Raw genomic sequence first — 27,471 nt, 5'->3', positions numbered from 1 at the left:
GAAGAGAGCCCAGCAGTATATACCCCATCTATCAGAGACTAAACCTCGATGCCCAGTCACACTTCCTACGCATAAATCCCCACTCCAGACAATGCTCTTTTACACTCATCACATCTCAGCATAACCCCCCGGTATACGGAAATACCCATACTCCGCAACTATCAAGCGCAACCTTAAATAATATATATTCAGTGACAAATACCTCCACTAACACCCTTACTATAATCCGATAATAACTATTCTCCGTTTCCCGGAACCTTACTCTCCGACACGATCCTCGATCGGCAAGAGGCTGAGCATTGTCTAGTTCTATGTACCCGTGGGGACACGGAAGGGGCTAGAGTTACTAGTGGAGCCGGTCCGTCAGTCCGAACCACGTATTTTTGGCCACTGCCAACCTCGGATCGGCAAGGGCCGGGTGGAGGGATGCTTTTCATGCTACGTTGCGGGTGATTTCGGAGGGGAGGTGTGTAGAGGTAGTGTATGGTGAGTAATGGGGTTGGATAATAGGTTGGTGTATATTTTGATGGTTTGGGGATTTGTCATGGGGATGTAAGGATGATTGAATGGTTATGGAGCGGTATATTGGAATATGGGATGGGAGTTCTTCTGGTTCTATCGTTATTTTTTGATAATGTTTCTAAATAATGTTTCTAAAGTGTGTAGGCAGAGGTAGACTTGGCATAGTCGACCAGTCATCTTCGGGCGAGCTGCGATACAATGCTAGACTACTAACTGTTGTGTTCAATCGTTGGTGCAATATATCTATACTATTGGTCTGCCCGTGAGATTATATTACAGGTACTAAGCATAGTAGCTGAACAGATTTTAGGTCATTGCTATTGAGCTTGATAGACGTGGGAGGATAAAGTAGTTTTCGTACGTCAGTACTAATATGCCTCATATCATCATGGAATAGATAGTACCAGAAGTCTCAAACGTAGTAATAAGTAGACGCGGCATTTTGCGATCGAAGTATTAGTAGTTGGTGTTGTATATATGGAAAATGGTATAGTATATATTCCTTTTATGTTGGTCGAACAATTAAGTAGTAGGGGTCGAAATGTACCCGGTATGCACTGCGACTGTATTTCCTTACCTGCAAAACCCCGGAGTAGGATTAGTAGCATTCCTACTACTGTCATCTGCCACCGGTGAGGGGATTAAATCCAGCATTTTGAAGCTGATAGAATTGATCGGTGATCTACCTCACTATTCGGGATATCTTTGCATACTAGTCAAAATATTCAACTGGAGTACACCCACATCAATTGAACACTATGTGACCATCAATAAACTTTGTTGATCATTAATGCCTACTAATTGATTGCCATACTTATGGTGTAGTTCTAATGAGCTGTGGAATAGTATATTGCTCTCACCGTCTCAAATAAATACCTCGGTCTATCCATACTCCGGACCGAGTGAAGCGCAAGGGATCTACAGACTCAAGTCTAGGAAAAGCAACAGCCAAATCTCACGCAATGCGCAGTTTAACAATCTGTTGGACAAATCAGAGACTTTCCCAATTATTGATAATTTTATTGGCGGTTAGTGAAAAATGATTTCAAATTTTGCTGGAACCATAGGGTATGGAAGAGATCTGTCCCAACCAGATCAAAATGGCACGACGTGTTCAACGGAGCTGTAATGGCCCCGGTCCTTAACTTTGATTCAATGCCACTGGGGCCATCTGATAACGTGGGGATCCAGTGAAATTGATCCCTTGTCTGGGGAATGATTTCAAGACTTGCGGTGTGGGGGGCCTTGCTTTGGATGGGTTGGCATGTCCCAACCAAGCTTGGATCATGTGATTGCCTGAGGCGATAAGACTCAAGGGGAGGAATGTCACAGTGTCACGTGGTGCACAGCTGTCAAATAGTGTGAAAGAAAAGTGTTGGGGAGAATGCATGCCTGAATCATGTGGCGACGATCATCAGGTTTTCTACGGACTTTCAATTTTCAGAAGCATTAACGGAGCACCCGGAAAGAGTTTGTGCCGAGGAGCTTGCGGCTCGCAGTAATGCCAAAACTGAAGTTGGCGTTTCAAACTCGGCCGGTGGCAATAATGTCCACTCATAGGGCTGCCTTCAACGGAAAAGTCTGAGCTGAGTGGACCAATGAGTGATCCAAGACATGCTGATTATAGCACTAGATTGCGTTAGTGTGGCCACCGCATAAGCAAAGACTCCAATGTTGCAATGCTCCAGAATTAGGATCAGCTATGAAAGAGATGGGGTCAATTGCTCAAGTCTTGAGGTTAGACGGAGTCGTGCCACTCCGTGCAGGCGATACTTTGATGCGGAAAAAGAAACCGTCCCGAAATCCAAATCGGGATGGAGAGCCACGGGTCAAGCCACCCGAGGCATGACACCAGCCACACAGAGCGATCAAGGGGCAAAAAACGTTGGGGATTCAACGAATGGTTGAACTGTTATGATTGGTGGACCACTCCCGGCCTTACCCAAAATGGCAGTGTCTGGCCGGGCAGCACCATCGAATCAGAAGTGGCCCAACAAGCTTAGTTGGATGAACAGGCGGCGCTGTATGGTTGGAGATACTCCGGCCATTTGCCATCGCGGATACACTCTGCGATCCGGACACCTTCCAGACGTGCCTGGATAGTAGTATTGATCCCCTTCTCTCTCCTTCCTGGTGTCTGTTGAAACCCGTCGGCCACTTTGGGACCTCGGGATCTTATGATTACTTCACTGATCTACCAGTGAGCTTGCCGTCAGGCCACCCTTCTTTACTTATTCCACGCGCGTGTCCTCATAGTCGCATCATTATTATCGATTGTCCGCCTTGCTTTTCCCCAACCATCATCCGCCGGTGGACCCTGGTAGAGTTCAACTGCCTCCGAATTTTCCCTCCTTCACTGGCTCAGATCTGCCGCTTACTTCTTCGGTCTTTCGATTGCATTCCCCACCCTTTTTCTCCGTCTCTTTTTTATCGCTCGCCTCTGGCCCTTTCCTTTAAACCCACCCTCTCCCGCACGCATCCTTCTCCTCCTCATCCGAACCATACTGCAGGGGTCGACATACACACGAAGGACATCACCATGTCTGCAAAGCCAGCAGACGCCTCCCGGCCTCGCGCCGCTGACCCCAAGAAGGTCCACATTGCCGATACTGTCATGACACGCGGCAACTGGTACAAGCATGTCAACTGGCTGAACGTCTTCCTCATCATCGGTATCCCCATGTACGGCTGTGTCCAGGCCCTCTGGGTGCCCTTGCAGGTCAAGACTGCTATCTGGGCCGTCATCTATTACTTCTTCACTGGTCTCGGTATCACCGCAGGTTGGTTTGCCCCATTCAAAGGTAACACTGTCAAGACATGCTGACAAATTTTGCCTCCAGGATACCATCGTCTTTGGGCTCACTGCTCCTACTCTGCTCGTCTTCCTCTCCGTATCTGGCTCGCCGCCGTTGGTGGTGGTGCCGTCGAAGGTTCCATCCGCTGGTGGGCGCGTGATCACCGGGCTCACCACCGTTATACCGATACCGACAAGGATCCCTACTCCGTCCGCAAGGGTCTGCTCTACTCTCACCTGGGATGGATGGTCATGAAGCAGAACCCCAAGCGTATCGGCCGCACCGATATCTCCGATCTCAACGAAGACCCTGTTGTCGTCTGGCAGCACCGCAACTACCTCAAGGTCGTTTTCACCATGGGTCTGATTGTTCCCATGCTCGTGTCCGGTCTTGGCTGGGGTGACTGGTGGGGTGGTTTCGTCTACGCTGGTATCCTGCGTATCTTCTTCGTCCAGCAGGCCACCTTCTGCGTCAACTCTCTGGCCCACTGGCTCGGTGACCAGCCTTTCGACGACCGCAACTCTCCCCGTGACCACGTCATCACTGCTCTTGTCACTCTCGGCGAGGGATACCACAACTTCCACCACGAGTTTCCATCCGACTACCGTAACGCTATCGAGTGGCACCAGTACGACCCAACCAAGTGGAGCATCTGGGCCTGGAAGCAGCTTGGTCTGGCCTACGACCTGAAGAAGTTCCGTGCCAACGAGATCGAGAAGGGTCGTGTCCAGCAGCTCCAGAAGAAGCTTGACCAGAAGCGTTCCCGTCTCGACTGGGGTACCCCTCTCGACCAGCTGCCCGTTATGGAATGGGACGACTATGTTGAGCAGGCTAAGAACGGCCGTGGTCTCATTGCTATTGCCGGTGTCGTTCACGATGTGACCGACTTCATCAAGGACCACCCCGGTGGCAAGGCCATGATCAACTCTGGTATCGGCAAGGACGCCACTGCCATGTTCAACGGTGGTGTGTACTACCACTCCAACGCTGCCCACAACCTTCTCTCGACCATGCGTGTGGGTGTGATCCGTGGTGGTTGTGAGGTTGAGATCTGGAAGCGGGCCCAGAAGGAGGGCGCCGGCTATGTTCGTGACGATGCCGGCCAGCGGGTGATCCGGGCTGGTGAGCAGGTCACCAAGATCCCCGAGCCCATCCCCACTGCCGACGCTGCGTGAGCGGCGCGATGTCCATGACCCTTTCGCCTTATATTCTGATGTACCATTTGCGAATACGCTGTGTTTCCCACTCCGACGATCCTTCGTCTTCTAATTTAGCACCCGGGGCGTTTATTCTTTCGTGTGTATGGCGTTGTTGGAGTTGGCCTTACTCTTTTATGTCGACGGAGCGAGTTTGAGTCGACGCGGGTTTACCTATTTCATTTGAAAAAAAGCGACGAGATGTGACGAGGAACAATGATTGTTGAAATCCTGCATAGAATCCAGATATCCAAAGTGTGATTACATATTTATGAACAGTTGCCTGTAGGTCTTTTGGCTCTTGTAGCTACGTATTAGAACTGTAGAAGTGGACATAGAAACCCTGGACCCGGCAGACGTAGAGTGGATCGGGTTGTCAGAAGGGCCATAGCTTCGTCATGAGTAGTACATGATGGAAAGATCGAAGAATAGGGAACCAGACAGGAGGAAGTGTGGAGTGCAAACAAAGAGAAAAGAGAAGCCGGGGGGAGAGATTAATTAGTTAGTGGTGGTGGAGAGGGAAAACACATGATCGGCCGGACTGCAGGCTCCGCCGGGACCAGCTCAGCTGCACTTCTGCATCACCAAACAGCTCCTCCCCCCCAAGAGTGTCCACTGTCGAGCCACGTATTGATCCGCTTCTTCCATTGCAGTAGCTTGCTTAGCACCCCGCCTTTCACCACCTGTGCCCCTCCTACCGTCACCATTCGCTCCCCTCTCTGTCGCACCTTTTATCTACCCGCCTTCCTCGTCCTTCTCTTGGGCGTTCTCCTCGTCACCGTGGCTCCCCCGCTTCGCCTTTCCTCTCCCGCCTTCAGACTTTCCTCGGTCTTGGGCCATTTCCGCGGCTCTCGACTTCCTTCAACCTCGCATTCAGCTTTGACAAACCTTCGCAAATCCCTCACAACTGCCAGCATGGCCCCCGAACACCTCCGCCGCCCTCCTCAGGCTCCCCCCGTCTTCACCGCAACTGCTCAATCCATTGTCGATGACGCCAAGCGACTCATTGAAGCCTCCCGCAAAGTTCAGGATGACGTCGTGGCTACCGTCAAGCCCGACACGGCTACATTCAACGCTGTCGTGAAGCCTTTGGCCCAGGATGAGAACGTCATGTCCCTCGAATCGCACATTCTCGGCTTCTACCAGGCCGTGTCGACGCAACAAGAGTTGCGGGATGCCTCATCCAAGGCGGAGGAGCTCATGGATGAGTTCTTCATTGAAGCTGCCATGCGCGAGGATGTGTTCCAGCTCGTCGACGCCGTGCTCAAGTTGAACGAGTCTCTTGACCCCGAGTCTCGTCGTCTGTTGGAGAAGGAACACAAGGATTTCATCCGCAATGGCTTGGGTCTCCCGGCTGGTCCCAAGCGTGACCGGTTCAAGGAGATCAAGAAGCGTCTCAGTCAGATCAGCATTGAGTTCCAGAAGAGCTTGAACGAGGAGAACGAAGGACTCTGGTTCACCCGCGAAGAGCTCGACGGTGTTCCCGAGGATGTCCTGGCGGGGTTGAAGAAGGGTGAGGGTGAGCACGAGGGCAAGCTCTGGCTGACCTTCAAGTACCCCGACCTTTTCCCGACGATGAAGTACGCCAAGAACCCCGAGACCCGTAAGCAGGTCATGATCCAGAACGAGAACAAGTGCAACCAGAACGTGCCTCTTTTCCGTGAGGCCATCATCCTGCGTGATGAGGCCGCTCGTCTGCTCGGTTACCCCAACCACGCGGCATTCCGCATTGAGGACAAGATGGCCAAGACCCCGGAGACGGTCAACACCTTCCTGGGTGACCTGCGGTCCCGTCTGACGGCCGGTGGGCAGAAGGAAATCAAGAACCTGCTCGAGTTTAAGAAGTCCGACCTGGAGTCCCGTGGAGAGAAGTTCGATGGTCACTACTACCTGTGGGATCACAGATTCTATGATCGCCTTATGTTGGAGAAGGACTACTCTCTAGACCAGCAGCTCATTGCTGAATACTTCCCTCTTCAGACCACCATCGAGGGCATGCTGAAGATCTTCGAGGAGCTTTTCGGTCTCGTCTTTGTGGAAATCACTGGTGAGGACCGGGAGAAGGTGGCCCCCACCGGTAAGGGCAGCGACATTGTATGGCACGAGGACGTCCAGATCTTCAGCGTCTGGAACGATGAGGGTGAGGGCAGCGGCTTCGTCGGCTATCTGTACTTGGATCTCTTCCCCCGGACCGGCAAGTACGGTCACGCTGCCAACTTCAACTTGCAGCCGGTAGGCACCCTACACAGCGCAAAATAACAACATTTACTTACCTCTATAGGGTTTCATCGACGCGGAGGGCAACCGCCGCTACCCGGCCACTGCACTGGTGTGCAACTTCACCAAGCCGACTCCCAAGAAGCCCAGCTTGCTCAAGCACGACGAAGTCGTGACTCTCTTCCACGAACTCGGCCACGGCATCCACGACCTCGTCGCGAAGACGATCTACTCCCGTTTCCACGGCACCAACACCGTCCGGGACTTCGTTGAAGCACCCAGTCAGATGCTCGAGAACTGGTGCTGGACCCCATCCCAGCTCAAGTCCCTCAGCAAGCACTATTCCACTCTCTCTCCTGACTACCTCGCCGCCTGGAAGGAGCAAGCCGGTAGCCAGGAAGCCCCCTCGGAGCAGATCCCTGACTCCGTTATCGAGAACCTCATCCGCACCAAGCACGTCAACGATGCTTTGTTCAACCTTCGCCAGCTGCACTTTGGTATCTTCGACATGACCGTCCACCAGCCCGAGAGCCACGAGAAGATCAAGGAGCTTCCTATCTCGGCTACATACAACTCCCTGCGCAAGCAGATCACACAGATGGAGGGCCCGGAGAGCCTTGGCCTGGGCGAGGAATGGGGCCACGGTGAAGCCACCTTTGGTCACTTGATCGGTGGCTATGATGCCGGTTATTATGGTTACCTGAGGTATGTCTATCCCACATTCGGCGTCACCATTATATGCCAAGTACTAACACTCTTATAACAGCTCGCAAGTCTACTCGACCGACATGTTCTACACCGTCTTCAAGGACGACCCCATGAACCCGACTGCTGGCCGTCGCTACCGGTACAAGGTGCTTGAGAAGGGAGGTAGCCAGGATGAGATGACGACATTGACGGAGTTCTTGGGCCGTGAGCCCAAGACCGACGCCTTCTACAAGGATATGGGATTGGCTTAGACTTGGGAGGATGATGAAACTCAGCCGACTTGGATAATAGTAAAGGGCTGGATAAAACAACTGCTGTAGATGATAATGTTGGAGATAGTCATTGACTACTTCGAATGAGAAATCTGAATATATACATATGATTCCCAAACCAGTTATTAACCACCGAGTGAATAAATATCCTCTTCATACTGCAGCAAAGCCACTGCACAACGAAGTAGTACTTTAAACCTGATGTATTCCCGCCCCAAGCCAATCATCGGCAGGTAATCTTCCACCAACCAACCACCAAGACACCCAACCTCTAACCAGCAAGCACATAAAACACCGAAAATCCACATATCTGTATATCTATCTTTCCTCCTATATTACCCTCCAAAACCATATCAATGCCCCGCAAATGCAACATCATTGTAATGCGATTGCCAACGACAAGACAACTAACCAACCATCACCGCAGCGATCTGTTCAGATCTCAAAGATTCCTTCTTCTATGCAGCTTATATCAACTGTACATGAGTTCGGGAATGGACGTCTCAAGGATTCTCTATACAAAGCCTTGTTTTGTTGTTGGTATGCAACAACGAAGACAGACACCGACCAGGGCGGGCAGGGCGTAAGAGAAGCCGTGATTGGTATCAGTAGCAGCCGGGTATGAAGTAGACGATGATAAAGACACGCCAAATCGAAGGGTCTTCTTATTATTCCGGAATTGCATAATGTCTTTGTAAGACAAAATGGGGGATTTGGCGGCAGGTTTATCCTTCTCATACCATCATGAGATATCAACCGGACCAACAAGGTTCATATTAATTGTGATCCTCTCAAAACTGGTATATTCAGAGGCGAATTCGAGCGATGCATTGGCGACGTTGCTTTCCTTCTCGCTGATTCGTACAGACTCTGCATTGCTTGCTAGATGGTATGCTGCACGCGGATCAGTTCGTTCACATGATCGCTGTTTTATTTGTATGTTTGGTATATAGAGACGAACGAGCCACCCCTTTCGGTTTATGTAACTTGCACCTCGGCTGTAGGCTTATGCTGCAACGACGGTGTGAGCTTGATGTCGCCATGGTATTGGTGCTATTCGGACGGTGGTGTTTCAAGTTGTTAACTTCCTCCTTCATCATATTTATAGGTCGAAGACATATGGACGGTTGTCATGTGTCTTTTTCTGCGACGGGGTTATAATGCTAGACATTTTGTACATGAGGCCATCAAAGCATCACTGCTCGTCTAGAGGGTAGTATTCTCTCTTTTCTTTCGTCATATTACGTATGTAGAAGACAAGAGAATTGCTTTGTAGTTGAATACCGATTGGCAGAAGGAGACAAGCGGGAGATGAGGCAAGGAATCTCCAATCATGGGAATTTTCGCTCTCCCGTTGTCACTTTTTCAACAAAAGATTCCAGTAGAAGTCTGTCAGCTACAGCTAGCTTTATAGGCCCTTGCGGCCTACGGTACTGGCCCAAGGAATGGGAAATTGGTCCATGACGCGCGGGTCACGGCTTCGTAGCCTTCTCAGGGATTGATTTGCGATAAGTGTACTAAGACCTCAAAGAGAGCTTCAGATCGGAAAGAGTGGAAGTTAATAACTTTCATGAAGTTGGAAGCGCCCCCGAATTGACAAATGGTGCTTCGAAACTTATTGCGTCTTCTTGCCTGCTTCCGTAGGTCTAGACGATGAGTCTGGCTTGTATAGTTTTTGTCTGCTTGATCTTGTCAATAATGGTTCCAGCTTCGAGAAGTTGTAACTTTATTCTATCCAAGGACAGCCATCTTTGGACTGACCTGTTGTAGAGAGTAGCAGGTTCGGTTCGACTGAAAGCTTTTGTGTATGGTAGTAGAACTCGAAATTCTTCCGGACATGATATATTTCCCAATTGCTGAAGTTGTTCTTTCATGATGTCAAGGAAGTAGTGTGTCAGGGATGGTATTATGACGCCAAACCCAGAAGACATGGATCACCAGGATCAATAAATAGATGTTGATGTTGATATTGATGCTCAATGTCGAGGTATCTCTTCGGCTGTAATTAGACACTTCTTCTTGCGTCAATTACTCGTATCAAAGAATAATTAGCCAGCTCTTTTCCGTGTGCCCTGCTCGTATGGAGGAACAAAACGGATTGATGGATGGCAGGGAAAGGTAATAGTGTCAATTGAGACTGATGATTCGCAACCGTGTCTGGTATGGGTGCCAACAGGTATATATAAACACCGTATCTCGAGCCCCTGCACAATGGTTTGACACTTCTCCTCGACCATACTTCCATTAATCATGAGTAAAGGGAGTCTATCATCATCAACACCGCCAAACAAAGCAAGGTTCGCCAAGATGATGGATCAGAACTCCTGATCTGTTCAGCCAGAGTAACTCGAACCATGATCTTCTCTTTCCTGACAGTCTCTGTGTCTTGGTAGGTGTAGTATATATATAGACCCTGGATCAGCAAGTAGACCCTTTTCTGCCCCAGTAATTCTTTCACACGCCATTCAAAGTGTCTTCACGTACATATGAAAGCCTTTAACTGGCAACATGTCCAGTCTTGAGATAGCCTGTCGTGCTCATCAGATCCGGATTCCTAGTGGGGAATGTCAAAATGCACCGATTCTGTACCGCTGATGGGTGAAAACAAGAACCAAGGTGCGAGTAAATATCTCCTCTATACTCCCAACCTTCACTAGGAACACTGTCCGGAGCGGGCGCTGCCGAGTTCATTGGAAGTAGTTCCACTTCGTCAATGATGTTTATTCCGACGAGCCAGCCCCAAATCATGGACATTCACTGTTGTGTATTCCACGAAGGTTCGGTCTGATCGATCTTGGTAACGACTTTTGCTTGTCTGATCGATAAGCTCTGATATACTCGGCTAAGCAACGCGGCATACGATGCTAAGGCAGTACCTTCCTGTCAGACATGATTTTAATATCATCGATAGCTCGAGACCACCTGGTAAATAGTGTCGAGATAAGCCTGCCAGGCGACGCAGCCTTAGATGCACTAGCCGCTAATATTTCGCTTGATGTAAAACTGCCCGGACTTCAGAGAAGATCGTTCTATTCAAAATGCTCAATACTCCCAATTGTCGAGAGTGGGTATTCTGCCACAATCACTTGTTCTCCAGCTCTTAATATCAGACAGCAACTAACTGCAGCAAGCCAACCAGAGAGGTTGTTATTTGAATAACAACGGGCTTAGTATATAAGCTTTCGAAAGGCCTGTCCCTGAGACAAGAACCACCACTTTGCACAAGTGATCTGAAGGTCAGGGCAACTAAGGATACGGGAGTCACAGGATTCAAGAAACCCGCATCTGCCATCACAATAGTCCGTCTCCCTGCCTTCTTATCTTATGTTTATTCTCTATGCTGACGTTCTTCAGAACAGGCCATCGCATGTGCAGAAGCACACCCACACCCAATCTTTGAGAGCATCGTATTGTAGCGAGACGAATGGTGGTGCGAATCGCATGTCGATTCTGCGTCAGTTGTGAAATGGAAAGAAACGATATTAAAATCCACACGCTCCTTGAAATGCATCGCTCTGATGTCCTGTCTGCACCTTCAAAAGGATATTCGAAAAAGGGGTAGCTGGACTGTGTTGCCGACGGAATGGAGTATTCTGGGATGAGCTTGTACTCTCGCGAGAACAGAAGCATTTTTCGAGAAGCAAAACATCTCGTGGTGTTGCAGGGGCTTTCCCTCAAGGTCGGAGAATCGTGTGAAGTACTCAAGCTTGGCTCGGGCTCCTCGAGTGACGAGCATGGATGAAAGAAGTCACTAAAAACGATGCTCGAGAGGAGGTAGTGAGTAAGCTTTGTAGTAGCAAAATAACAGCTTGTTGTAGAAGAGACATTTGTAGTATGTTTCCTTCTAGTCATGGGGTTTGGGAAAGGTATCTCAGGGAGCTTCTCAACGACTCAACTCGACAAGTTTCACATTGTCCTGGCTTACTCTTCGATCTTTATTCTGTGGTTCGTTTTTCATATTCCTGGCTCTTTTGTAGGAGCATAATGTTCTCTACCCATGATATTTCTTCGGCTACCCACGACGGTTGTAGATGGGTCGGTTCGTTAGGCATTTCTTGCCATGCAATATTGAGGCCCCTATTGTCGACAAAGCAGTCAAATAGCTCCGCCCTCTTATTCTCTCTCTGCCTCTTTTGGCCTAGTAAGGTTCTATATATCCGTATGTCATTTTGCAGACCCCATGGCGTGTCAGTTTACGGCAAATAGCACCCACAAGAATTCGTACCTTCTTCGGTACTAGTTGCCACAGCTCCAAGAGGGAACAACCTGCCTTTGTCAGGCGAAGAGATCTGAAGGCTGCTTTCTGCTGGTGAGTCCAGGCTCTCAACTGAAGGAGACGACGCAGTGCTGTGTTAATCACGTTTTCTTCGATTCCCTCCAGGAGGTCCACAGTTTCCAAAGCGCTGTTTTCTTGGTTTAGGATCTATCGAAGCAGCATTTGGATACCGCGTGCGTGGCCTCTTGGGAAAGAAAGGGAAGATGCTATCATGGATGTGTATGCGATCAATGTCCAGACCAAACCGGGCCCGGGCGCTGTTCATGCATGGATTTGTTGGGCTCAGGGACCAGAGCTCTTGTTTGGCAAGGCTTCAAACCAATGTCATTAGTTCAAGGCTGTTGTACCTTTACTGTAGGACTTTATGCAACTTAATGTGTTCCAGTTGCACCTCTACCTTCAGAGATATCGGACATTCAAGCTCTTGACGATATTGGCTAGATGGTTGGCCACACTGTTAGGGAGGGCAGAGGAAGCATAGACGAACAAGAAGCAACATGGCCAAGAAGTGGAGATATAGCAATCTTGTTACCCCATAAATATCTTATAATCCTGAATGCTGTTCGTCGTTCAATATAGTGTGCTCCAGCGACCTTCTATGCTTCTCCCGCTTGAAATAACATTACTGCTTGCCATTTCTGCTCCGATGGTCGGCGTCTGGTACGTATTCTGACACGTTCATTGATCTCATTGTACTCAACTTCGGTAACCGCCACAGCCAGCTTCTTTCAGGCTTGGTTGTGCTGACTCCCGAGCAGTCCGGTTGTCAGGATTCTCAATCCGACATATCATTGATTTGGAGCAGAAGATATCGTAGTCCTTATATTGGTGGAAGCGTTGTAATCGGCTATGGGGCTGTGAAGCCGACGTGAAGATCCTCAGCAGTCAACTCATCATCGGTCATCTCATCGTCGGTCACCCCATCATCGGTCATCTCGCTATCATTAGTCGACTCATTACTCGCTTTTATAGACCAACCACTTCAAAGGGAAATGTTGAAGAACAGCGCGATGTGCCGCAACTCCGCCTCTCCACCCAGCACAGACCCATATGTCCATCGAAGGTCAGTTCTCTGATCACAAGCACCTGTATGTCTCTCTTCAATCATCTTCGGTGTACATTGTGGGAAATATTCCACTGATGAGACGGCATTGAGACGACTGATGCAGCGACACGCCAGACACAGTAATTGAGCTCAAGCCGAAGAACCTTGAATTGAACAGAACAGAGTCAAGAGTCACTGCGGATTACCATGACTCTTGGACTCTGTCCACGAAGCCACAGTGCCATTGATATGGGAATAGGCCGCTTTCTTTTTCGCTATACTTCGTGCCGCTAAAGCAGGATGATGTATCGTGTATTATATAGGTTGTTTATATGGTGTTGAGGGGGCGAACGCCCCCTCTCTTGCTTGGTGATGGTTTATATATTAGAGGCTCTGATCAGACTGTGTTTGCTGATGATGAAAGAAAGACTGGATGAGTAGCAGGGCCGTGGCTGTTTATATAGGAGTGGGTGGGCCTTGAGCTACCAGTCCATGGGGGAAGTTTCCTGCGTACAACAGGGTATTCCCTTGAGGGGCCGGGACTTTCCATGACTCTGGCAACCTTCTTGAATGGCTAGAAGCACTTGAATATTTGGAATTTCCCGGTAAATCCTCGCAGAAGTCACCGTCGTTGTGGTGGAGATTCCAAATAGGTTGGGAAACCTGGACACCTAGTCAATGAGGCATGACCCGATTGCGTCATCATTTGATGAAGCATTTCTCTGGACGTATTCATAAGCCAGATTGAATTCTGACTGTTTATTCAAATAGATCTGTATTGTTGTAGCTCCTATAATATACTGTGCGACATGGGTTGTGAATGCTATTGCTTTTCTCATATAATGTTAGAGTAGACATATGCAAGTGAACCTCGGTGACAAATTCAGTTCGTGAAGAGTTACTAAGAAGATCACATACGCTATTTCTTCTACTATACAATTAAAATATCTAGTCAAAAGCTTCCCCTCAGTCCTCATTAGTCATTGTGATCACATAACTAAATGAAGTAAGATCCCACACGATGCCGAAAGCCTAGATAATCAAGATAAAGTGAACCATCGGGAAGGAAGAGCGGAACACCACTCACTCACTGTCAATCAATGCATCAACCACCACTTTAAATCCAACCTCAACTCCAGCAATTACCCAGTCAGAGTAAGAAATCGTCCGCCATTCTCACTACTTCTCTACTTCCATCTACCCCAAGAGAATAATATATCCAGAACAATGCCCCGACCATGACCCCCGCCCACCCTCATCCCCAACAATAGACACACACACATCAATTACCACCAAAACGCGTGACTAACGCGTGAACTTATCCATCAACTCACTCCAACACAACACCAGAAATGAACCACCTAGACCTTCCTCTATCTACTCAAGATCCTCGTATGTATACCATCTAACACATTGTTTTTTCAATGAAGAACTAAAACTAACCAACTACTCACCAGACCGCGTAATCTCCTTCCCGGCCTCGCAGTCCCTGCACGCGTCGACCGCGTTCCCGGATGCTGCTGCCTCAGGCAGAAAGGCCATCCCGACTGGGCTGGTCGCGTTGGATGAGGCGATCTCTATCTCTGCCCCGGTGATATCGACGACGTCAAATGAGCGAATACGTGAGTTTACTGAGGGAAAAGGAAACCAGCTAAAGGGGTTGCCAGTTGGTCATGTTACGGAGGTGTTTGGGCCGCCGGGGGCGGGGAAGACTATGTTGGGGTGAGTTTATATTTCTCTATATTGATCTAATGGTGGTTTGAGTGGAGTGGGTTGGTGGTTTTGTAATATGTGTGTGCTGATGAGTGGTGATAGGTTGAATGCTGCCGCTGGTGCGCTGGGGAGGGGGGAAGGGGTTGTTTGGATAGGTAGGTTTGATCTATTGCTTGTGTTTTCTTCGGGGTGTATTTGTGATGTGAGTTAACATTTGTTCTTTGGGGTGATTGAAGATACGGCATCGCCGCTTCCTAGGCCTCGACTGCGCAAACTGCTCGAGTTGCAGTCTCCTGCTTCGCCGTCATCTCCCAGGTCCTTGACAACGGAGAATCTAACGTATATTCGTGCCCCCACGCTCCCTCATCTCCTCTCCCTCTTCCATCATCCACCTGCCTCTTTTCCACCCCCAAACACAACTCTCCTTGTCATAGACTCTGTCTCTGCCCCTTTCACTCCTTATTTCCCTAACCCTAGTGATATCAACCAACCGCCGCAAGCGCAGAGGGATGTCCAGAAATGGCTCACAACGCGCAAGTGGAACGTGATTAGCGATCTTGCTGCTCAATTGGTGAAGTTCGCAAGCAGGGCGAACCTGGCTATCTTGGTTATCAACCAAACGCATACCCGGATTCGGGGACAGGTGAGGGCAACGCTGTCGCCCATATTGAGTGGAAGGGGGTGGGAATCGTGCGTTCGTGCTCGGATCGGGGTTTATGGTGACTTTGGGTATGGTGGGGATGGCGGATGGGTGAGGGTTGCCGAGGTCATGAAGAGGGATGGGAGGCTTGTCACGGTTAGGGACAAAACAACCGTAGTGCCTTTTCGGGTTGCAAATGTGAGTTCTTCTTTGATCTCCTCTGTCGATTATTTGCTTGGCTGTAGGTGTGTTGACTTGTCGACTAGGATGGATTGTATGCTGTTGAGATGGGGCTCGAAGGTAATGAAGAGGATGGCGTCGCCGTACAAGTCAGGGAGAAGCAAGCACAGGATGAAGATGCGCTTGAACCGGAAGAACCATTGGAAGAGGAACCGGTGGAGGAGGAAGAGCCAGAGCTTGAAGATTACCAAGCACAGGACGATTCCGCACAAGAGGAGCTTGCACCCGACCCTGCACCAGAAGAGCCTGTACCAGGAGAGCCCGCATCAGAAGAGTCTGCACAAGAGGAGTCTGCGCAAAAGCAACCTGCACTAGAAGAGCCCGTAATTGAAGCGTCGGTGCATGAAGAGCCTGTGCACGAGGGGCACACACAAGAGCACATAGAGAAGATACAGACCCAGGAGATTCAAGCACAGAAAGAGCAAGCACAAGATGTCCACTCCGACTCAGCTTTTGATACTGCAAGTCAGCGGAAGCGAAAGGCAGAGGAGATTGCGGACAGCCAGGACGAGGAAGATTCGGAAGGGGTATTGGAGTAGGTCAAAGATGACGTGATTTGTGAGCAGAGGATCAAAGGGTTATCTGCCTCAGTATAGTGTTCTATATATACCCATTGTTTGAATAGGACGCAGTGCATAGTTGCTAAAACCCGCTTTATGGCTCCCGCACCAATTCTATGAATGAGCTAGTCGATACATCATCGTCAAGAATGCGAGTTGTGTGTCAGCAGTGATCGTCATTTGGCCGCTGAACCCAAGCTGAAAGCTCCCTCATTGTCACGAGTTTTCCGGTGTCAAGGTTGATGTTTCTATGCGTCCCATTCGCGTATCCTGTGCCTGGCACACAAAACGGTGTGCGGCTGGATACACTTTCTCCAGCCGATGCTAGGCTCCGATCTGGAGCGCTGGTAGTTTCTCGGTCCAAAGAATAGAGATTGATGTCCCGATCGATCGATATCGGCCGGCGGTTCTGTACCACAGCAACGAGTCGGCCCAAAACAGCGAATTCAAGCTTCAGCTTAATACTGTATATCGCTCCTTTCAGCGTGATCTGCACAGCATAGAAGCTGGCATACTCAAGACCCAGTAATACGAGGTCCATAACCAGCATAGCGACGTTGATCCAGATCAACTGATACATAATTTTTTGGTTCTCACGGACAAGACATATCCGCAGCATCAACAAAGTCTCCCACATGTATAGTCCAGACAGAACGATCTCCTGGATGGTAAAGCCGGTCATCTGAACCTTCTCCATGATATTGTATCCAATCACCCAGGCCGGCTGTTCATCACCGACAGCATTGGATCCGTATGTGAGGACTGTCGTGGGTACATGTAGGAGGAATACATTCGCAATAATCATGTACAGCACCCGCTGTAGGATGCGCTCGTCGCAAATGACGAGGTGGAGTCGTGAGTACAGGACAACCGCCTGGCCCGTGACCATGACCCACCAGCCGATACTGAGTATAGTGACAGAGAGATTCGAAGGGGCTTGCGTAAAGAACTTCATAATAAAGCCCAATGTGTATGGTAGCACGCCTGCGCAGCCCGATAACAGCAGGCTCCAAAAGTATAGGCCCTTCCATCGTCGGAAGGTCGATAGGACCATGACAACTAGCTCAGCCACATTGTAGCAGGCAATGGCCATGAAGAATAACAAGGTGGCTTTGAAGGCACCACCACTGCTTGCGAGCTCGCCGCTGATGCCATCCAGCGGGTCTTTCGTAGATGATACGGACATAGTAGTTGATAAATGCGAAATCAGGGAAACACAGAATTAGCATTCCGTGTGCACGAGCCGGATATCGATAGCGCCAGCGTCTCAGGCTATATTTGAAAAAGCCAACCGAAGTGAAGACCACAACGCAATGGCCACCAGAGCAAATTGCAGATCAAGCTTCCCACGCTCAGCTCTCAACTAATTGAATGAAGTCGTCGTAGGCAGTTCGCCGTCTCTGAGTACCCGCGCCATCAATGTCGATTGCTGTGGTCAGAGTACCATCCACATGTTCTCAGCCTTGAAACAAACGAGTCACAACCATCAATCAAGCTCACGGTAGCGTCAGGCATCAATAGATATCCCAAGAAGGAAAGGTTATCGAATTGGAGTCTGCACAACACACCGCATCCAGGGTCCTGACGTGGTACAACTATCCAGAGTAGTCGATAAAGTCCGGGCCACCTCTGACAGAGTTTCATCTAATGTCCTAGCGCCGTCAGATCTGGGGAAGTGGAAGGATGCGAAGCTAGTTGCCAGTGGTGGAGGGGCTTGGGGTTTGGGGGCAGATCAAGCTTGGGCCACGGCGAGGGTGGACGATGGTTAGAATGTCAACTCAGGGACGAGCGGACGATGTTTTGAGGAAGTCTTGTCCGATCGGCGAGCTGGATGACAGGTAAAATCGCCATTGTTGAGTCCCCGCTTAGGCTTGCTGGTCTTAGTCATTGCTTTTGCTGCGGAGAAATTGGTGGAAGGAATGGCGTCGGCGATCACTAGTCAAGATGGCTGGCGCTGATGGACGTGTGACTGCTGCAGTGACCCGCCCACTGACAATCAACAGGTCCAACGCCGGAATTGCTTCTGTGTAAACGCCCAGGTTTCCCCCGAAGCTAGATTGGCCATTGCCATTTTGCAGGAAATAAAAAGGACGGACTGACTACGACGTTACAATGGGGGCTCTATGGGTCCAGTCCATCCTGCAGATGCTGTGTGGCCTGCAGGCCCAAAGCCCAGCAGCCCAATTACTGGGTTGAGGAAGACAGGTGCAGTCGTGCAATTTCATTGACAATAACATTCATTTCCGATCAGGTTTTTGAAGTATTATTGGCGAGTCTAGAACCGCCCAATATTTCGTCAGGTTCCAGGGTCACTCCTGAAAACCCACCATTCAGCTCCCCGGTTTCTGCGTGGCTGGGACGCCCTGTCATATCGCGGGAACCTCGCAAGACTTGAGTCGTGTCTATTATACTACAAGGCTCATATGTCAAGATCTGTATCGATCTATGGGGTACTTCATAGGTTGGTGAGATAGTCCTCAATCTCCTCCTTACTCAGCTTCCTGAAACGGGGACCGCGCGATCCTTCAACACCCTCATAACCAAGCAGATGATCGGCAGGAGGGCCAACAATGCCTGTTATCGTCAGTATGATAGTCATAGGATCTGCCAGATGTGAAACTCACCAATTTCTATCGTATCACCGTTCATCTCTCCCTCAATAGTCTCCTTCAAAGTCAGGAGAGCAATGTGAATGGCATCTTCCAGCTCGAGACCTTCGGTGTAACGTTTCTCAAGGAATGTCTTTGCGCTCGTCGCATGTCTTCCAATGGCCGTGGCCTTCCACGGATAGTAACTGCCACTGGGGTCGACCTGGTACAAACTGGGGCCGCCCTTCAAGATACCACCCGTCTTGCCGGTTGCTTTCTTAGGCTCGTCCTCGCCATCACCCCGCTGAGCCTCCCCCGATTCAGGCTCAACGCCCTCGTCCCAGCCAGCAATCAACAAGCTGACACCGTACGGTCGGACACCACCAGACTGAGTCGCTTCTTGAACAACTCGGGCAACGTCCTGCACTAATATCCGGGTAGGGGGGTATTCGTTATAGATGCGCTTGTAGCCAGTGTGAGAAACCTTGCGGGCCCGGTCCACGAGCACACGGTAATCTGGGCCCATTCCGGCGTAGACCATGCCGATGTCGGGTGTGATCAGGGAGATCTTGGAGAGGGAAGGTGGGTCAATGAGAGGCGAGTTCGCTTTCTTTTCGGTTGCCAGAACAATTCCGTTGGTAGCTGTTGAGTAGCAGAGGTCATCAGTAGCTATTCGAAGCTAGGCCGAGTGGATCAGAGCTATGTCATACCTTTGATGCCCAGAGCAGTTACACCCTGGTTGACAGCGTTCAAGGCATATTCTACAACTCGTTAGCACGTTTATTTAAACAGCTAACAGTAGGTAGCTGTTTTCATTACCAATCTGAACCAGCTTTCCGCTGAGCAATGTTAGCAAGGACCCTAGCTATCGAGCAGTGAGCTTCTCTTACCTGGGGGAGAACGTGGTCAGAGAAAAGGAGTAGCGATCAGCCATGAGTGCGTCTCTCCACAATTACAAGCTCTAGAGGGTATGAAAATGTGCAGAAGTGATGGATGAAAGGTGAACGGAGATGGGATGAGGTCGTGGGGGATCAAGAATGGAGCTACCCTCAAGGACAGCAGGCGGCAGGATGTTGACGCAGCAGCAGCACCACCGGCTGGTTCGGCGCCAAGCCGCGCCTCGGGCGGTGACGGTAGGCGAGCGGCTAGTGCGGTTACGGCACGACTTCTTCTCCACATCGCCTTTTTAAGCTGGCCTCTTTTTCCCTCACCCACTTTTCCCTCTTTTTTCTCCTCGTCCTCGCGCATCTCTCGACACAGACGCCTGCCAATTTCTGCTAGAGGTTCTCAGATCGCTGGTAGGTCTGAGAATCATATTATGCCATTAGCTCTGAGACTGTTCAGGCAAAGGCAGAATGGACCTGCGCAATGAGCCGCTCTGGCAGTGGCCTTCAAGCTCTGCCTCCGTCTCAGCTTCGGACCCTGACTTTAATGTAAGGCAGAGTCCAGAAGATGTTGCTGGACCTGATGAACCTTCGCAATCTTCAGGCGAGACTTTCGAAAAGCATTACCCTCCTCGTACATGTCGCATCTGCCTGGAGACCGTCTACCCTACCTTCCCTCCTCCATCCGAACACCTGCCTGGGTTTCTCCAGTCCAAGCAACGCGTGACATACCAGTCCTCAGACCCGGAGTCGGGTCGGTTGCTTCGCCCTTGCAAATGCAAAGGATCCTCGCGTTATGTGCATGAGGGATGTCTACAACTTTGGCGACATGCGGACCCAGGCTATGGCAAGAGGAATTACTGGCACTGTCCGACATGTGGCTTCCACTATCGCTTAGAGCGCCTCCGATGGGCACACTGGATCAGTAGCCCATTGACGCAGCTTGGACTTACTCTAATTATTCTAATGTTGACTGTATTTTTACTTGGTTTTATTGCTGACCCGATCATTAATCTATACGTGGACCCTATGGACCCCATTATCCGCTCGGACTACTGGGATACACGGCCTGTGTCGAGTATATTACCTGACAATGAAGAGGCTTCCTGGACTGAGCACTTCATCAAGGGGCTAGCCTCTTTGGGCTTTCTATCCTTCATCAAGGCTGTGTTTGCGCTTTCTTCATGGCATGGATTGACACTGCGCGGCACAGGGATGTTTGGTGGCGGAAGGAATTCTGGCCGCAACCGGGTCGCGTGGTTGGTCATCGTCATCGGTGTTGGTAGTTTCCTTTGGGTATGTTTTCTTAATGTTTTTTCTTTTTTTGGCAACTTCTGACCACGAATACTAGGCCGTCTACAAAGGTGTAAGAACATGGAGCTGCAGGGCTTTAGAAAAAGCTGGAGAGCGAGTCATGGATGTTCCGTTGCCCGACGACGAGGATGAAGATGATAAAGCCTCTGCTGAAAAGTCCGAGGAAAGTAAGAAGGAAGACTGACCCTGGTCCGACGTATGTCATCTACAGTCATGAACCTTCGTATCCAAATTTGTTTTTGTTTCTTCAAGTGCTCTATTCGCTGGCGATATCCACGCACTACTTTGAGTTGTCACACTCCTTATCAATGAGGTGCCAATCAGTCACTGTGCGAAGAACGAGGCAGACCCTCGCTAACCTCACAGATCATGTCTGTTTAAGTAGTGTGGCTGGCGAGGACGTTTTGTTCTTTCCTTTTCACCTGCTTAGTTTCCGCAGTCATGACTGGAGGGAGGGTCAAACTGCATCTCGATTAAACTAGACGCTCGATTCTTTCCGTAAGCGTCATGGATTGAGATGCGGTACACTCATGTAGTTTCATATACCCTGAATGTTATTACCTTGTGCCTTTATTCAATGTCATTCTTAAGTGCGTACTAGCTTCCCGAGCCAAGCTGCGCCGGTGGGCAAATTGTAATGAGACTTGCTCAATTACGAAGATCGAGGCAATCCTGCTTCTGACTTGATCTCGCCACTACAAGGGGGTTAACAATGCCCAAGAGTAGGGACGCCCAACTCTGACTATCCGCGTATCTTTTCAGGGGTATCTGCCCACTGCAGATCATGACCTATTCGAAGACCAATTATCGTAGACTCATTTGCTAGCGATAGCACCACGCTCACGCAATTTTCCTTCTAATGGTAGACTTTCTTGGTCCTTTGCCCATGCCATCATCAAGTTCAGTTCTCATAGATAGTGCTCGAGCCGAACTACGGGAAGGGCCGTTCCGCCAGTGGTTGATCCACTATACAACGCCCGACTATTAATTCATAGGACATGCAGTTATTTGCGGCCTTCAACTTTGCAATGCAATTAACGACCTATTTTGGGTGGGATTTCAGGATGACACTAGGTCGGTCTCATTCCAATTGTGAAATTCCGTATAGGAAGATTTTCCCCTCGATCTATGGCGTTGAGCCCTAGTAGTCTTCATCTGTTCTTCATGTCAATAATAGCCAAATCTATTGGGCAAGCTCATACCCCTACTTCTGCCAGAGGAAGGAAGCAATTCGTATAGACATGAACCACATGTATAACGGATTGGTTCAATATCATGCCCGCGATTGCAACTTCCCAGGCCAACAATAACAATCTCGAACGGTCAAATATAGCCGTTATAGTAGATAGTCACATCAAGTTAATTTCCGTCCCTGTGCCCACAACCGCTGTTCCTGTGATCCCAGCCGCACGGTCAAGTAGTTCAAGGCGTTGACAGCAGTATACACAGTGAATCTTTTATTGCTTAGTCGTCGCCGAGATCGCATGGCCCGCTTTGATAAGTGTTCTCACGAAGATGATCTCTCAGTGTTCTTCTTCTCTTGTCATCACTACCATCCCAGATCATCATATTCAGTCTTTCTCAAGATACTCAAGGCGTTGTGATACTGTGTGATCTCTCTTCTGCAAGAACAGTTATGCATGGTTCTCTATCACGCAGGCAGTTGCTTCAAGATCTCTGGTGTTCATGAACACATCTGAGCAATTGTGATATATCCTGTTGCGGCTCTCTCTTCCAAGCTCCCAGTGTACTTTTTCACAGCTCTAGGACACGCGACCACCTGCCTATCATGGCATCTGCACGCACAGGCAGTGGCACTCTCTCCGCCAAGTCGAGCATAGAGTCCTGTATCCGTGAGCTCTACCGCCACCACATCGCATATCTTGAGGGGTATCCCGAGCAAGCCCAGGATGAAGACAAGGGGATGGTCTCACCTAACGAAACCAACAACGAGATTTCTGCCATGGAGGCAACAAGCGCAAACATACCAGACAACAGAAGCGAGAGCATTGGGGAGCCCGGACCCTCAGTGAATGAGGAACCCATAGAGCCCACTCCGACCTTCATTACTCAAAACAACCCCAATTCTGGCCTCCCACTTCCTCTACACGTTAACACGGAGCGCTTCCCTGAATACTACAGGTCGTGTGAAAACCGTGACGCCCGCCAGAACAGGCAAATTGGAGAATCATACAAAATAGCTATCTCCAAGATTTGCGACGAAGTCATCAGCTTCAGACAAATTGACTCGCTGGCAACTGCGCCTCTTCCCTTCACCATGGCGGGTGACGAGGATACCATCAACGCGAGCACAATGAACAACGTATCCGAGACCCCTAAGATCGAAAGCCCCCCTACCCCGGCCTCACAGTTGAACACCCCACGCGCAGGAGTTGGCTCTGACTCGATTCCACTTGTTGCCGAGGAGCGCAAGAAGAGCACCATCGAGCAAATGCGGAACATGACCAGCTCCGAACACATGAGCCTGACTACCAAAACACGCTTCATCGATATGGGCAACACTGTGCTTCGACTTGAGCTCCTCTTTTTTCGCAGACACGCTACTCCCATGGACCCAGTCCTCGGACTGACCAAAGACGAAGTCAAAGAGGTCATGCACCGCTTAGAAGAGCTAAAAAAATGCATCAGCATTGTGGACCACATCTTGCAACAAGAACTCACCTGGGCGCGCCGCGTTGAGTATTCGGTCAAGCAGATCGCAGAAGATACGCAGTACAACGTGGTGACTCGGTTCAGAAACATGACCGAACTGATCCTTAAGTATGTTCTTACCCCCTATCCCATTCCCTCACCCAATAAAACAAAGCAGAAGCAAACTCAACTAACACCTACCTTCATCAGCCATCTGAACAAGGCCCGCCCATCTGAGCGTGACCTTCTCACCGTCTTCCTGGACTTTTTCGACGCGCACATCTACACCGACTTCATGAATGACTATCAGCGCCAGCTTCCGGTGAAGGAAAACTGGAACCCCGTGCGCGTCGAAATGACCCGCGCCTTGATCGCAGTCTGGGATCTGATCAACCGGGCCATTGAGAGCTATGATGCCATTATCAGAGTCACGGTGGACATCAAGGAGCGGTACACGGAGCCTCACTACAGAGAGATGCAGGAGACTCCGCAGGCCTGGAGGAGCGCCATGCTCGCGCACCATATTGAGGGTGAACGTGAGCGGCAGCGCCAGGTTGCTCAGCGGGCAGAGGCCCGGAAGATGGCGTATGAGCAGGCGAAGGAGGAGAAACGCCGCGATGAGGAGAAGAAGAAGGAGGAAGAAGCGAGGACAGTGGCGGGGGTTAAAGATTACGTTCCTTTCACTGCGGAGATGGATCCTACGGTTAAGGTCCGGGACTTTGCGTATGAGGCGCTGGCTAAGGCTGGGCAGTCTGCTGTGTCTGGCTCTAAGGATGATGAGGATTCGGATGATGGATGGGTGTTTTGAAGGTGACTTTCAGGTTTGGATGAAGCTCATTTGACACTGGTTAGGTCATGAGATGGATGAATTGAGGATTGGTGTGGGGAAGAGTTGAATTCTACGGATCTGATACATGTGCAAGGAGCTATGATTTCAAGATACCAATGAGGGAAGAGCGAACGCAAAGTGACGGATGAAAAGCGAAAACACAAAAAAAGAACAAAAAATAAGAGAATTAACAAAAAAGGATGAACAAGGATTGGGAGGTGGACTGACAGAAAGAAGAGCACATTTACATACTTACATACCTGATGTAGTAGAAGCTAGATAGATCTGAGATGTATTCTAGTGAAACCATCATCATAGCTCGTCAGCCAGCCGAATACCATAGTAGTAACTCCAATCCCAAAAACACCCACAAAAGTAAACAGAAATATCATCTCATTTCGTTACATACTAAACTCATGACTAATTCTTGATCTTCGCATCACAATCCCTAAACGCTCCCAACTTAAACAACCTCGCCGCATTATCCCTCCCAATCTTAACCTTATCCACAAGATTCAACTCGGCGCCATCAAACCAAACACACGCATCCTCAAACGTCTCAAACGGATAATCAATGGAGAACAGAATCCGATCGACCCCGACCTCCGCCATACAGAAATTCAACGTAGTGGTGGAAAAGTGCCCCGACGTCGTAATCCAGATATTCTGAGCAAAATACTCCCGGATGGTCTTCTTACACGTCTCCGCTAATCCCAACAACTTCTTGCGATCCTCGAACCAGTGGTTAATACGCCACATATCAAACGGAACATGTTCACCCAGATGGCCCATTATGAGCTGTAGGTTAGGGTGCCGATCAAACACGCCGTTCGTCACCATCCCCAACACATGCAGACTGACGCCCTGCGCGAAGCTGAGCGGCGGACCCACGAGCCATTTCCGATCTGCCCAGAGCTTCTCGTAGATCGTGCCGGTGGGGTTGCGCGGGTGTAGGTAAAGAGGCACGTCGAGTTCCGTGCATGTTTGCCAGAAGATGTCCCAGGAGGCGTTGTCGTAGAAGATCATGTCGTCGCCGTCGGGGCCGGCGCGTTGGGTGTCGTTGACGAGGGCGCCTTTGAAGCCGTAGGTTTGCACGCAGCGGCGGAGTTCGGAGGCGGCTTCTTGGGGGTTGTGCATGGAGAGGGTCCTTCAGTTGGGCATTAGAGTTAGTGAGGTAAGGTAGTAGATGGGGAAAGGGGGGAGGGAGGTTTACGCAAATGCGCCAAAGCGATCGGGCTTATCGCGGATCTGCTCTGCGATGTAGTCGTTGATTTCCACGGCTAGGGCTTGGGCTTCGACGGGATCCCAGATGTCTTGGACACCGGGGGCTGTGTAGGAGAGGATTTGGTATCCCACGCCGTATTTGTCGGCATGTTCGATGCGCAGCTTGTTGATGTCGGTGATCTCCTTGACGTGGGTTTCGGGGTCGGTGGAGAAGAGACTGGCCCACCAGCGCGTCTTCTCTTCGAAGCGGGGAAGCGCGAAGGCTTCTTCGAGGGCAATTTTGCCGAGCATGTTGGGTGTAGTGAGGTAGGAGTAGAAAGGAAATCAAGGTAGACTGGGGTATAGTACAAATTGCTGCAGAAGAAGTGAGGACTAAGGGCTACTTTATAAACTGGGTGATGCCATCATAGAGAGCAGAGGCGGGTCGGAAGCGGGTATGTTCCCCCTCTCGACCCTTTGCCGACCCATGCTCTTTGGTCAAATAACATTAAAGTCTGTGGAGTATTTAAGAGTGGAGATGGAGAGATAGTACCTGGATTTAACTATCCGTCTGCTGTTCCGATATGAAGTAGGAGTGTCTGCATCCGACTATACGGATGATGAGCTATGGATTGACAGTGGAGCGGCCTACAGTCGGCTAGAGTGGATGTCGTCACTGTAGAGACTTGCAGACGTGCATTATCACCAGCCTATAGAACCCGTGTCCCCTTGCCTTTTACAGTATGTCCTTTGACTAGTAAACTGTCGGTATAGCTAGGATAATAGTCCAGATGTAGTCGGTTTAGGAAACCTGGCGCCATTGCGGAATGCGGGGTAAGACTGACGTCCAAGTTTCCTGGCACTCAACAGAAGCAGCTGGAAGAGATCCGAACGGAAAAGCGGCATCAGAACCATCGGATGATCCAACACTGTTCTATCTATCCTGGAATGAGGATAGTAGCATCAGTGGTCTGGCTCCATCCGACGGGCCTGGCGCGATCCGACGGTGGAGTAAGAGCGACCCCGCACGCCAGTCAATGTCTAAGCGACGGCGATCCGGGGATTTGAAGATGCGAATTGAGTCTCGGTAATCTTTTCCATCTTACTTCCCCAGAACGTCCACAATGTTTAGATCGGAAATTGTAAATCGCCCCGGTGTTGACGGATGCAGTCCAGATGGAAGAGGAAAACTATCTTTGGCATCTAGGGTTGCATGGCCATGCGGATGTCAAAACCGCAATCCAAGATGGAGGGTGGCCTCATTGCAGCAAACGAGGCTTGTACAACCTCACTGTTGCCCACTGATTGCCCAGAATGCCATTCCTGATGACAGGGAACCACGTTTGTGATCGCGACCAAAGGCAGTCTCTAAGCCTCAAGGACTAGCCAACCTGAGAGAGTGGATGAGTCTCATTCCCTCCTTTGTCTTGCATGTGTCCACGGTGAATGAATCGTGTCTCTCCCTGTCGCTCGTTAGTCAGACTCCAGCCTTACTCTCTTTTCTTTCCCATATCCTCTCACCAAAGGATAAACCAGCAACGCGTCCGGCCTCAGCAATCAATCTGATTCAGTGGCTTGTCAATGTCATCGCCCCGGGATGTTGGCTGAAACGGTGAGTCGACAAATGTTCCAGTTGTGCAAGTGGTGATGCATCCAAAGTCTCCACTCTTCTGCACGCATTTTCTTCCGTATCCCTGCATCACACCCTACGCGTTGAACAGTTCTTTGTATCATCCAACTTATCGCTGGTAGATCTGCTTGGCTCGTCTGTTCACATCCGCTCTTCTCACACTACACTTCTTTGTTGTTGCTTGCAT

The 27,471-nt window shown here is 49.9% G+C and overlaps 9 protein-coding genes across 9 annotated transcripts; 6 read left to right on the top strand and 3 right to left on the bottom strand.

The window, feature by feature from the left end:
• Positions 1-1,001: 1,001 nt before the first annotated feature.
• Positions 1,002-1,484, top strand: BO85DRAFT_17937 (uncharacterized protein). The gene has a single exon (XM_025654343.1). The coding sequence runs from the start codon at positions 1,064-1,066 to the stop codon at positions 1,304-1,306; it is 243 nt and encodes an 80-aa protein (XP_025521014.1). The 5' UTR covers positions 1,002-1,063; the 3' UTR covers positions 1,307-1,484.
• A 1,097-nt stretch (positions 1,485-2,581) lies between these two features.
• On the top strand, positions 2,582-4,789 carry BO85DRAFT_444438 (stearoyl-CoA 9-desaturase sdeA). The gene is made up of 2 exons (XM_025659016.1): positions 2,582-3,302; positions 3,363-4,789. Exons 1-2 carry the CDS (start codon positions 3,062-3,064, stop codon positions 4,490-4,492), a joined length of 1,371 nt encoding a protein of 456 aa, XP_025521013.1. The 5' UTR covers positions 2,582-3,061; the 3' UTR covers positions 4,493-4,789.
• Positions 4,790-5,123: 334 nt separating this feature from the next.
• BO85DRAFT_387068 (M3 family metallopeptidase) lies at positions 5,124-7,852 on the top strand. Its single transcript, XM_025656652.1, has 3 exons — positions 5,124-6,745; positions 6,795-7,435; positions 7,497-7,852. The coding sequence occupies exons 1-3, from the start codon at positions 5,429-5,431 to the stop codon at positions 7,687-7,689; spliced, it is 2,151 nt and encodes a 716-aa protein (XP_025521012.1). The 5' UTR covers positions 5,124-5,428; the 3' UTR covers positions 7,690-7,852.
• A 6,531-nt stretch (positions 7,853-14,383) lies between these two features.
• BO85DRAFT_360107 (uncharacterized protein) lies at positions 14,384-16,163 on the top strand (the record flags this gene model as incomplete). Its single annotated transcript, XM_025655539.1, has 5 exons — positions 14,384-14,423; positions 14,489-14,753; positions 14,847-14,941; positions 14,981-15,582; positions 15,651-16,163. 5 exons carry the CDS (start codon positions 14,384-14,386, stop codon positions 16,161-16,163), a joined length of 1,515 nt encoding a protein of 504 aa, XP_025521011.1.
• On the bottom strand, positions 16,144-17,485 carry BO85DRAFT_17839 (uncharacterized protein). The gene has a single exon (XM_025654335.1). It carries the CDS (start codon positions 17,368-17,370, stop codon positions 16,348-16,350), a length of 1,023 nt encoding a protein of 340 aa, XP_025521010.1. The 5' UTR covers positions 17,371-17,485; the 3' UTR covers positions 16,144-16,347.
• Positions 17,486-18,406: 921 nt separating this feature from the next.
• Positions 18,407-19,771, bottom strand: pre8 (proteasome core particle subunit alpha 2). Its single transcript, XM_025657491.1, has 5 exons — positions 19,663-19,771; positions 19,592-19,611; positions 19,483-19,533; positions 18,809-19,414; positions 18,407-18,758 (listed from the first exon to the last, which is right to left on the bottom strand). Exons 1-5 carry the CDS (start codon positions 19,704-19,706, stop codon positions 18,640-18,642), a joined length of 840 nt encoding a protein of 279 aa, XP_025521009.1. The 5' UTR covers positions 19,707-19,771; the 3' UTR covers positions 18,407-18,639.
• Positions 19,772-19,993: 222 nt separating this feature from the next.
• BO85DRAFT_410702 (RING finger domain protein) lies at positions 19,994-21,546 on the top strand. The gene is made up of 2 exons (XM_025657490.1): positions 19,994-20,952; positions 21,008-21,546. Exons 1-2 carry the CDS (start codon positions 20,128-20,130, stop codon positions 21,152-21,154), a joined length of 972 nt encoding a protein of 323 aa, XP_025521008.1. The 5' UTR covers positions 19,994-20,127; the 3' UTR covers positions 21,155-21,546.
• Positions 21,547-22,759: 1,213 nt separating this feature from the next.
• Positions 22,760-24,520, top strand: BO85DRAFT_494704 (uncharacterized protein; the record flags this gene model as incomplete). The annotated part of the gene is made up of 2 exons (XM_025663872.1): positions 22,760-23,751; positions 23,833-24,520. 2 exons carry the CDS (start codon positions 22,760-22,762, stop codon positions 24,428-24,430), a joined length of 1,590 nt encoding a protein of 529 aa, XP_025521007.1. The 3' UTR covers positions 24,431-24,520.
• A 308-nt stretch (positions 24,521-24,828) lies between these two features.
• On the bottom strand, positions 24,829-26,030 carry BO85DRAFT_410698 (amidohydrolase family protein). Its single transcript, XM_025657489.1, has 2 exons — positions 25,665-26,030; positions 24,829-25,598 (listed from the first exon to the last, which is right to left on the bottom strand). The coding sequence occupies exons 1-2, from the start codon at positions 25,964-25,966 to the stop codon at positions 24,872-24,874; spliced, it is 1,029 nt and encodes a 342-aa protein (XP_025521006.1). The 5' UTR covers positions 25,967-26,030; the 3' UTR covers positions 24,829-24,871.
• Positions 26,031-27,471: the final 1,441 nt, after the last annotated feature.

Source organism: Aspergillus piperis, assembly GCF_003184755.1.
Source record: "Aspergillus piperis CBS 112811 unplaced genomic scaffold BO85scaffold_1, whole genome shotgun sequence".
NCBI classification, from domain to species: domain Eukaryota; kingdom Fungi; phylum Ascomycota; class Eurotiomycetes; order Eurotiales; family Aspergillaceae; genus Aspergillus; species Aspergillus piperis.
The sequence above is the reverse complement of the archived record's forward strand: the minus strand, read 5'-3'. Positions and strand labels throughout refer to the sequence as shown.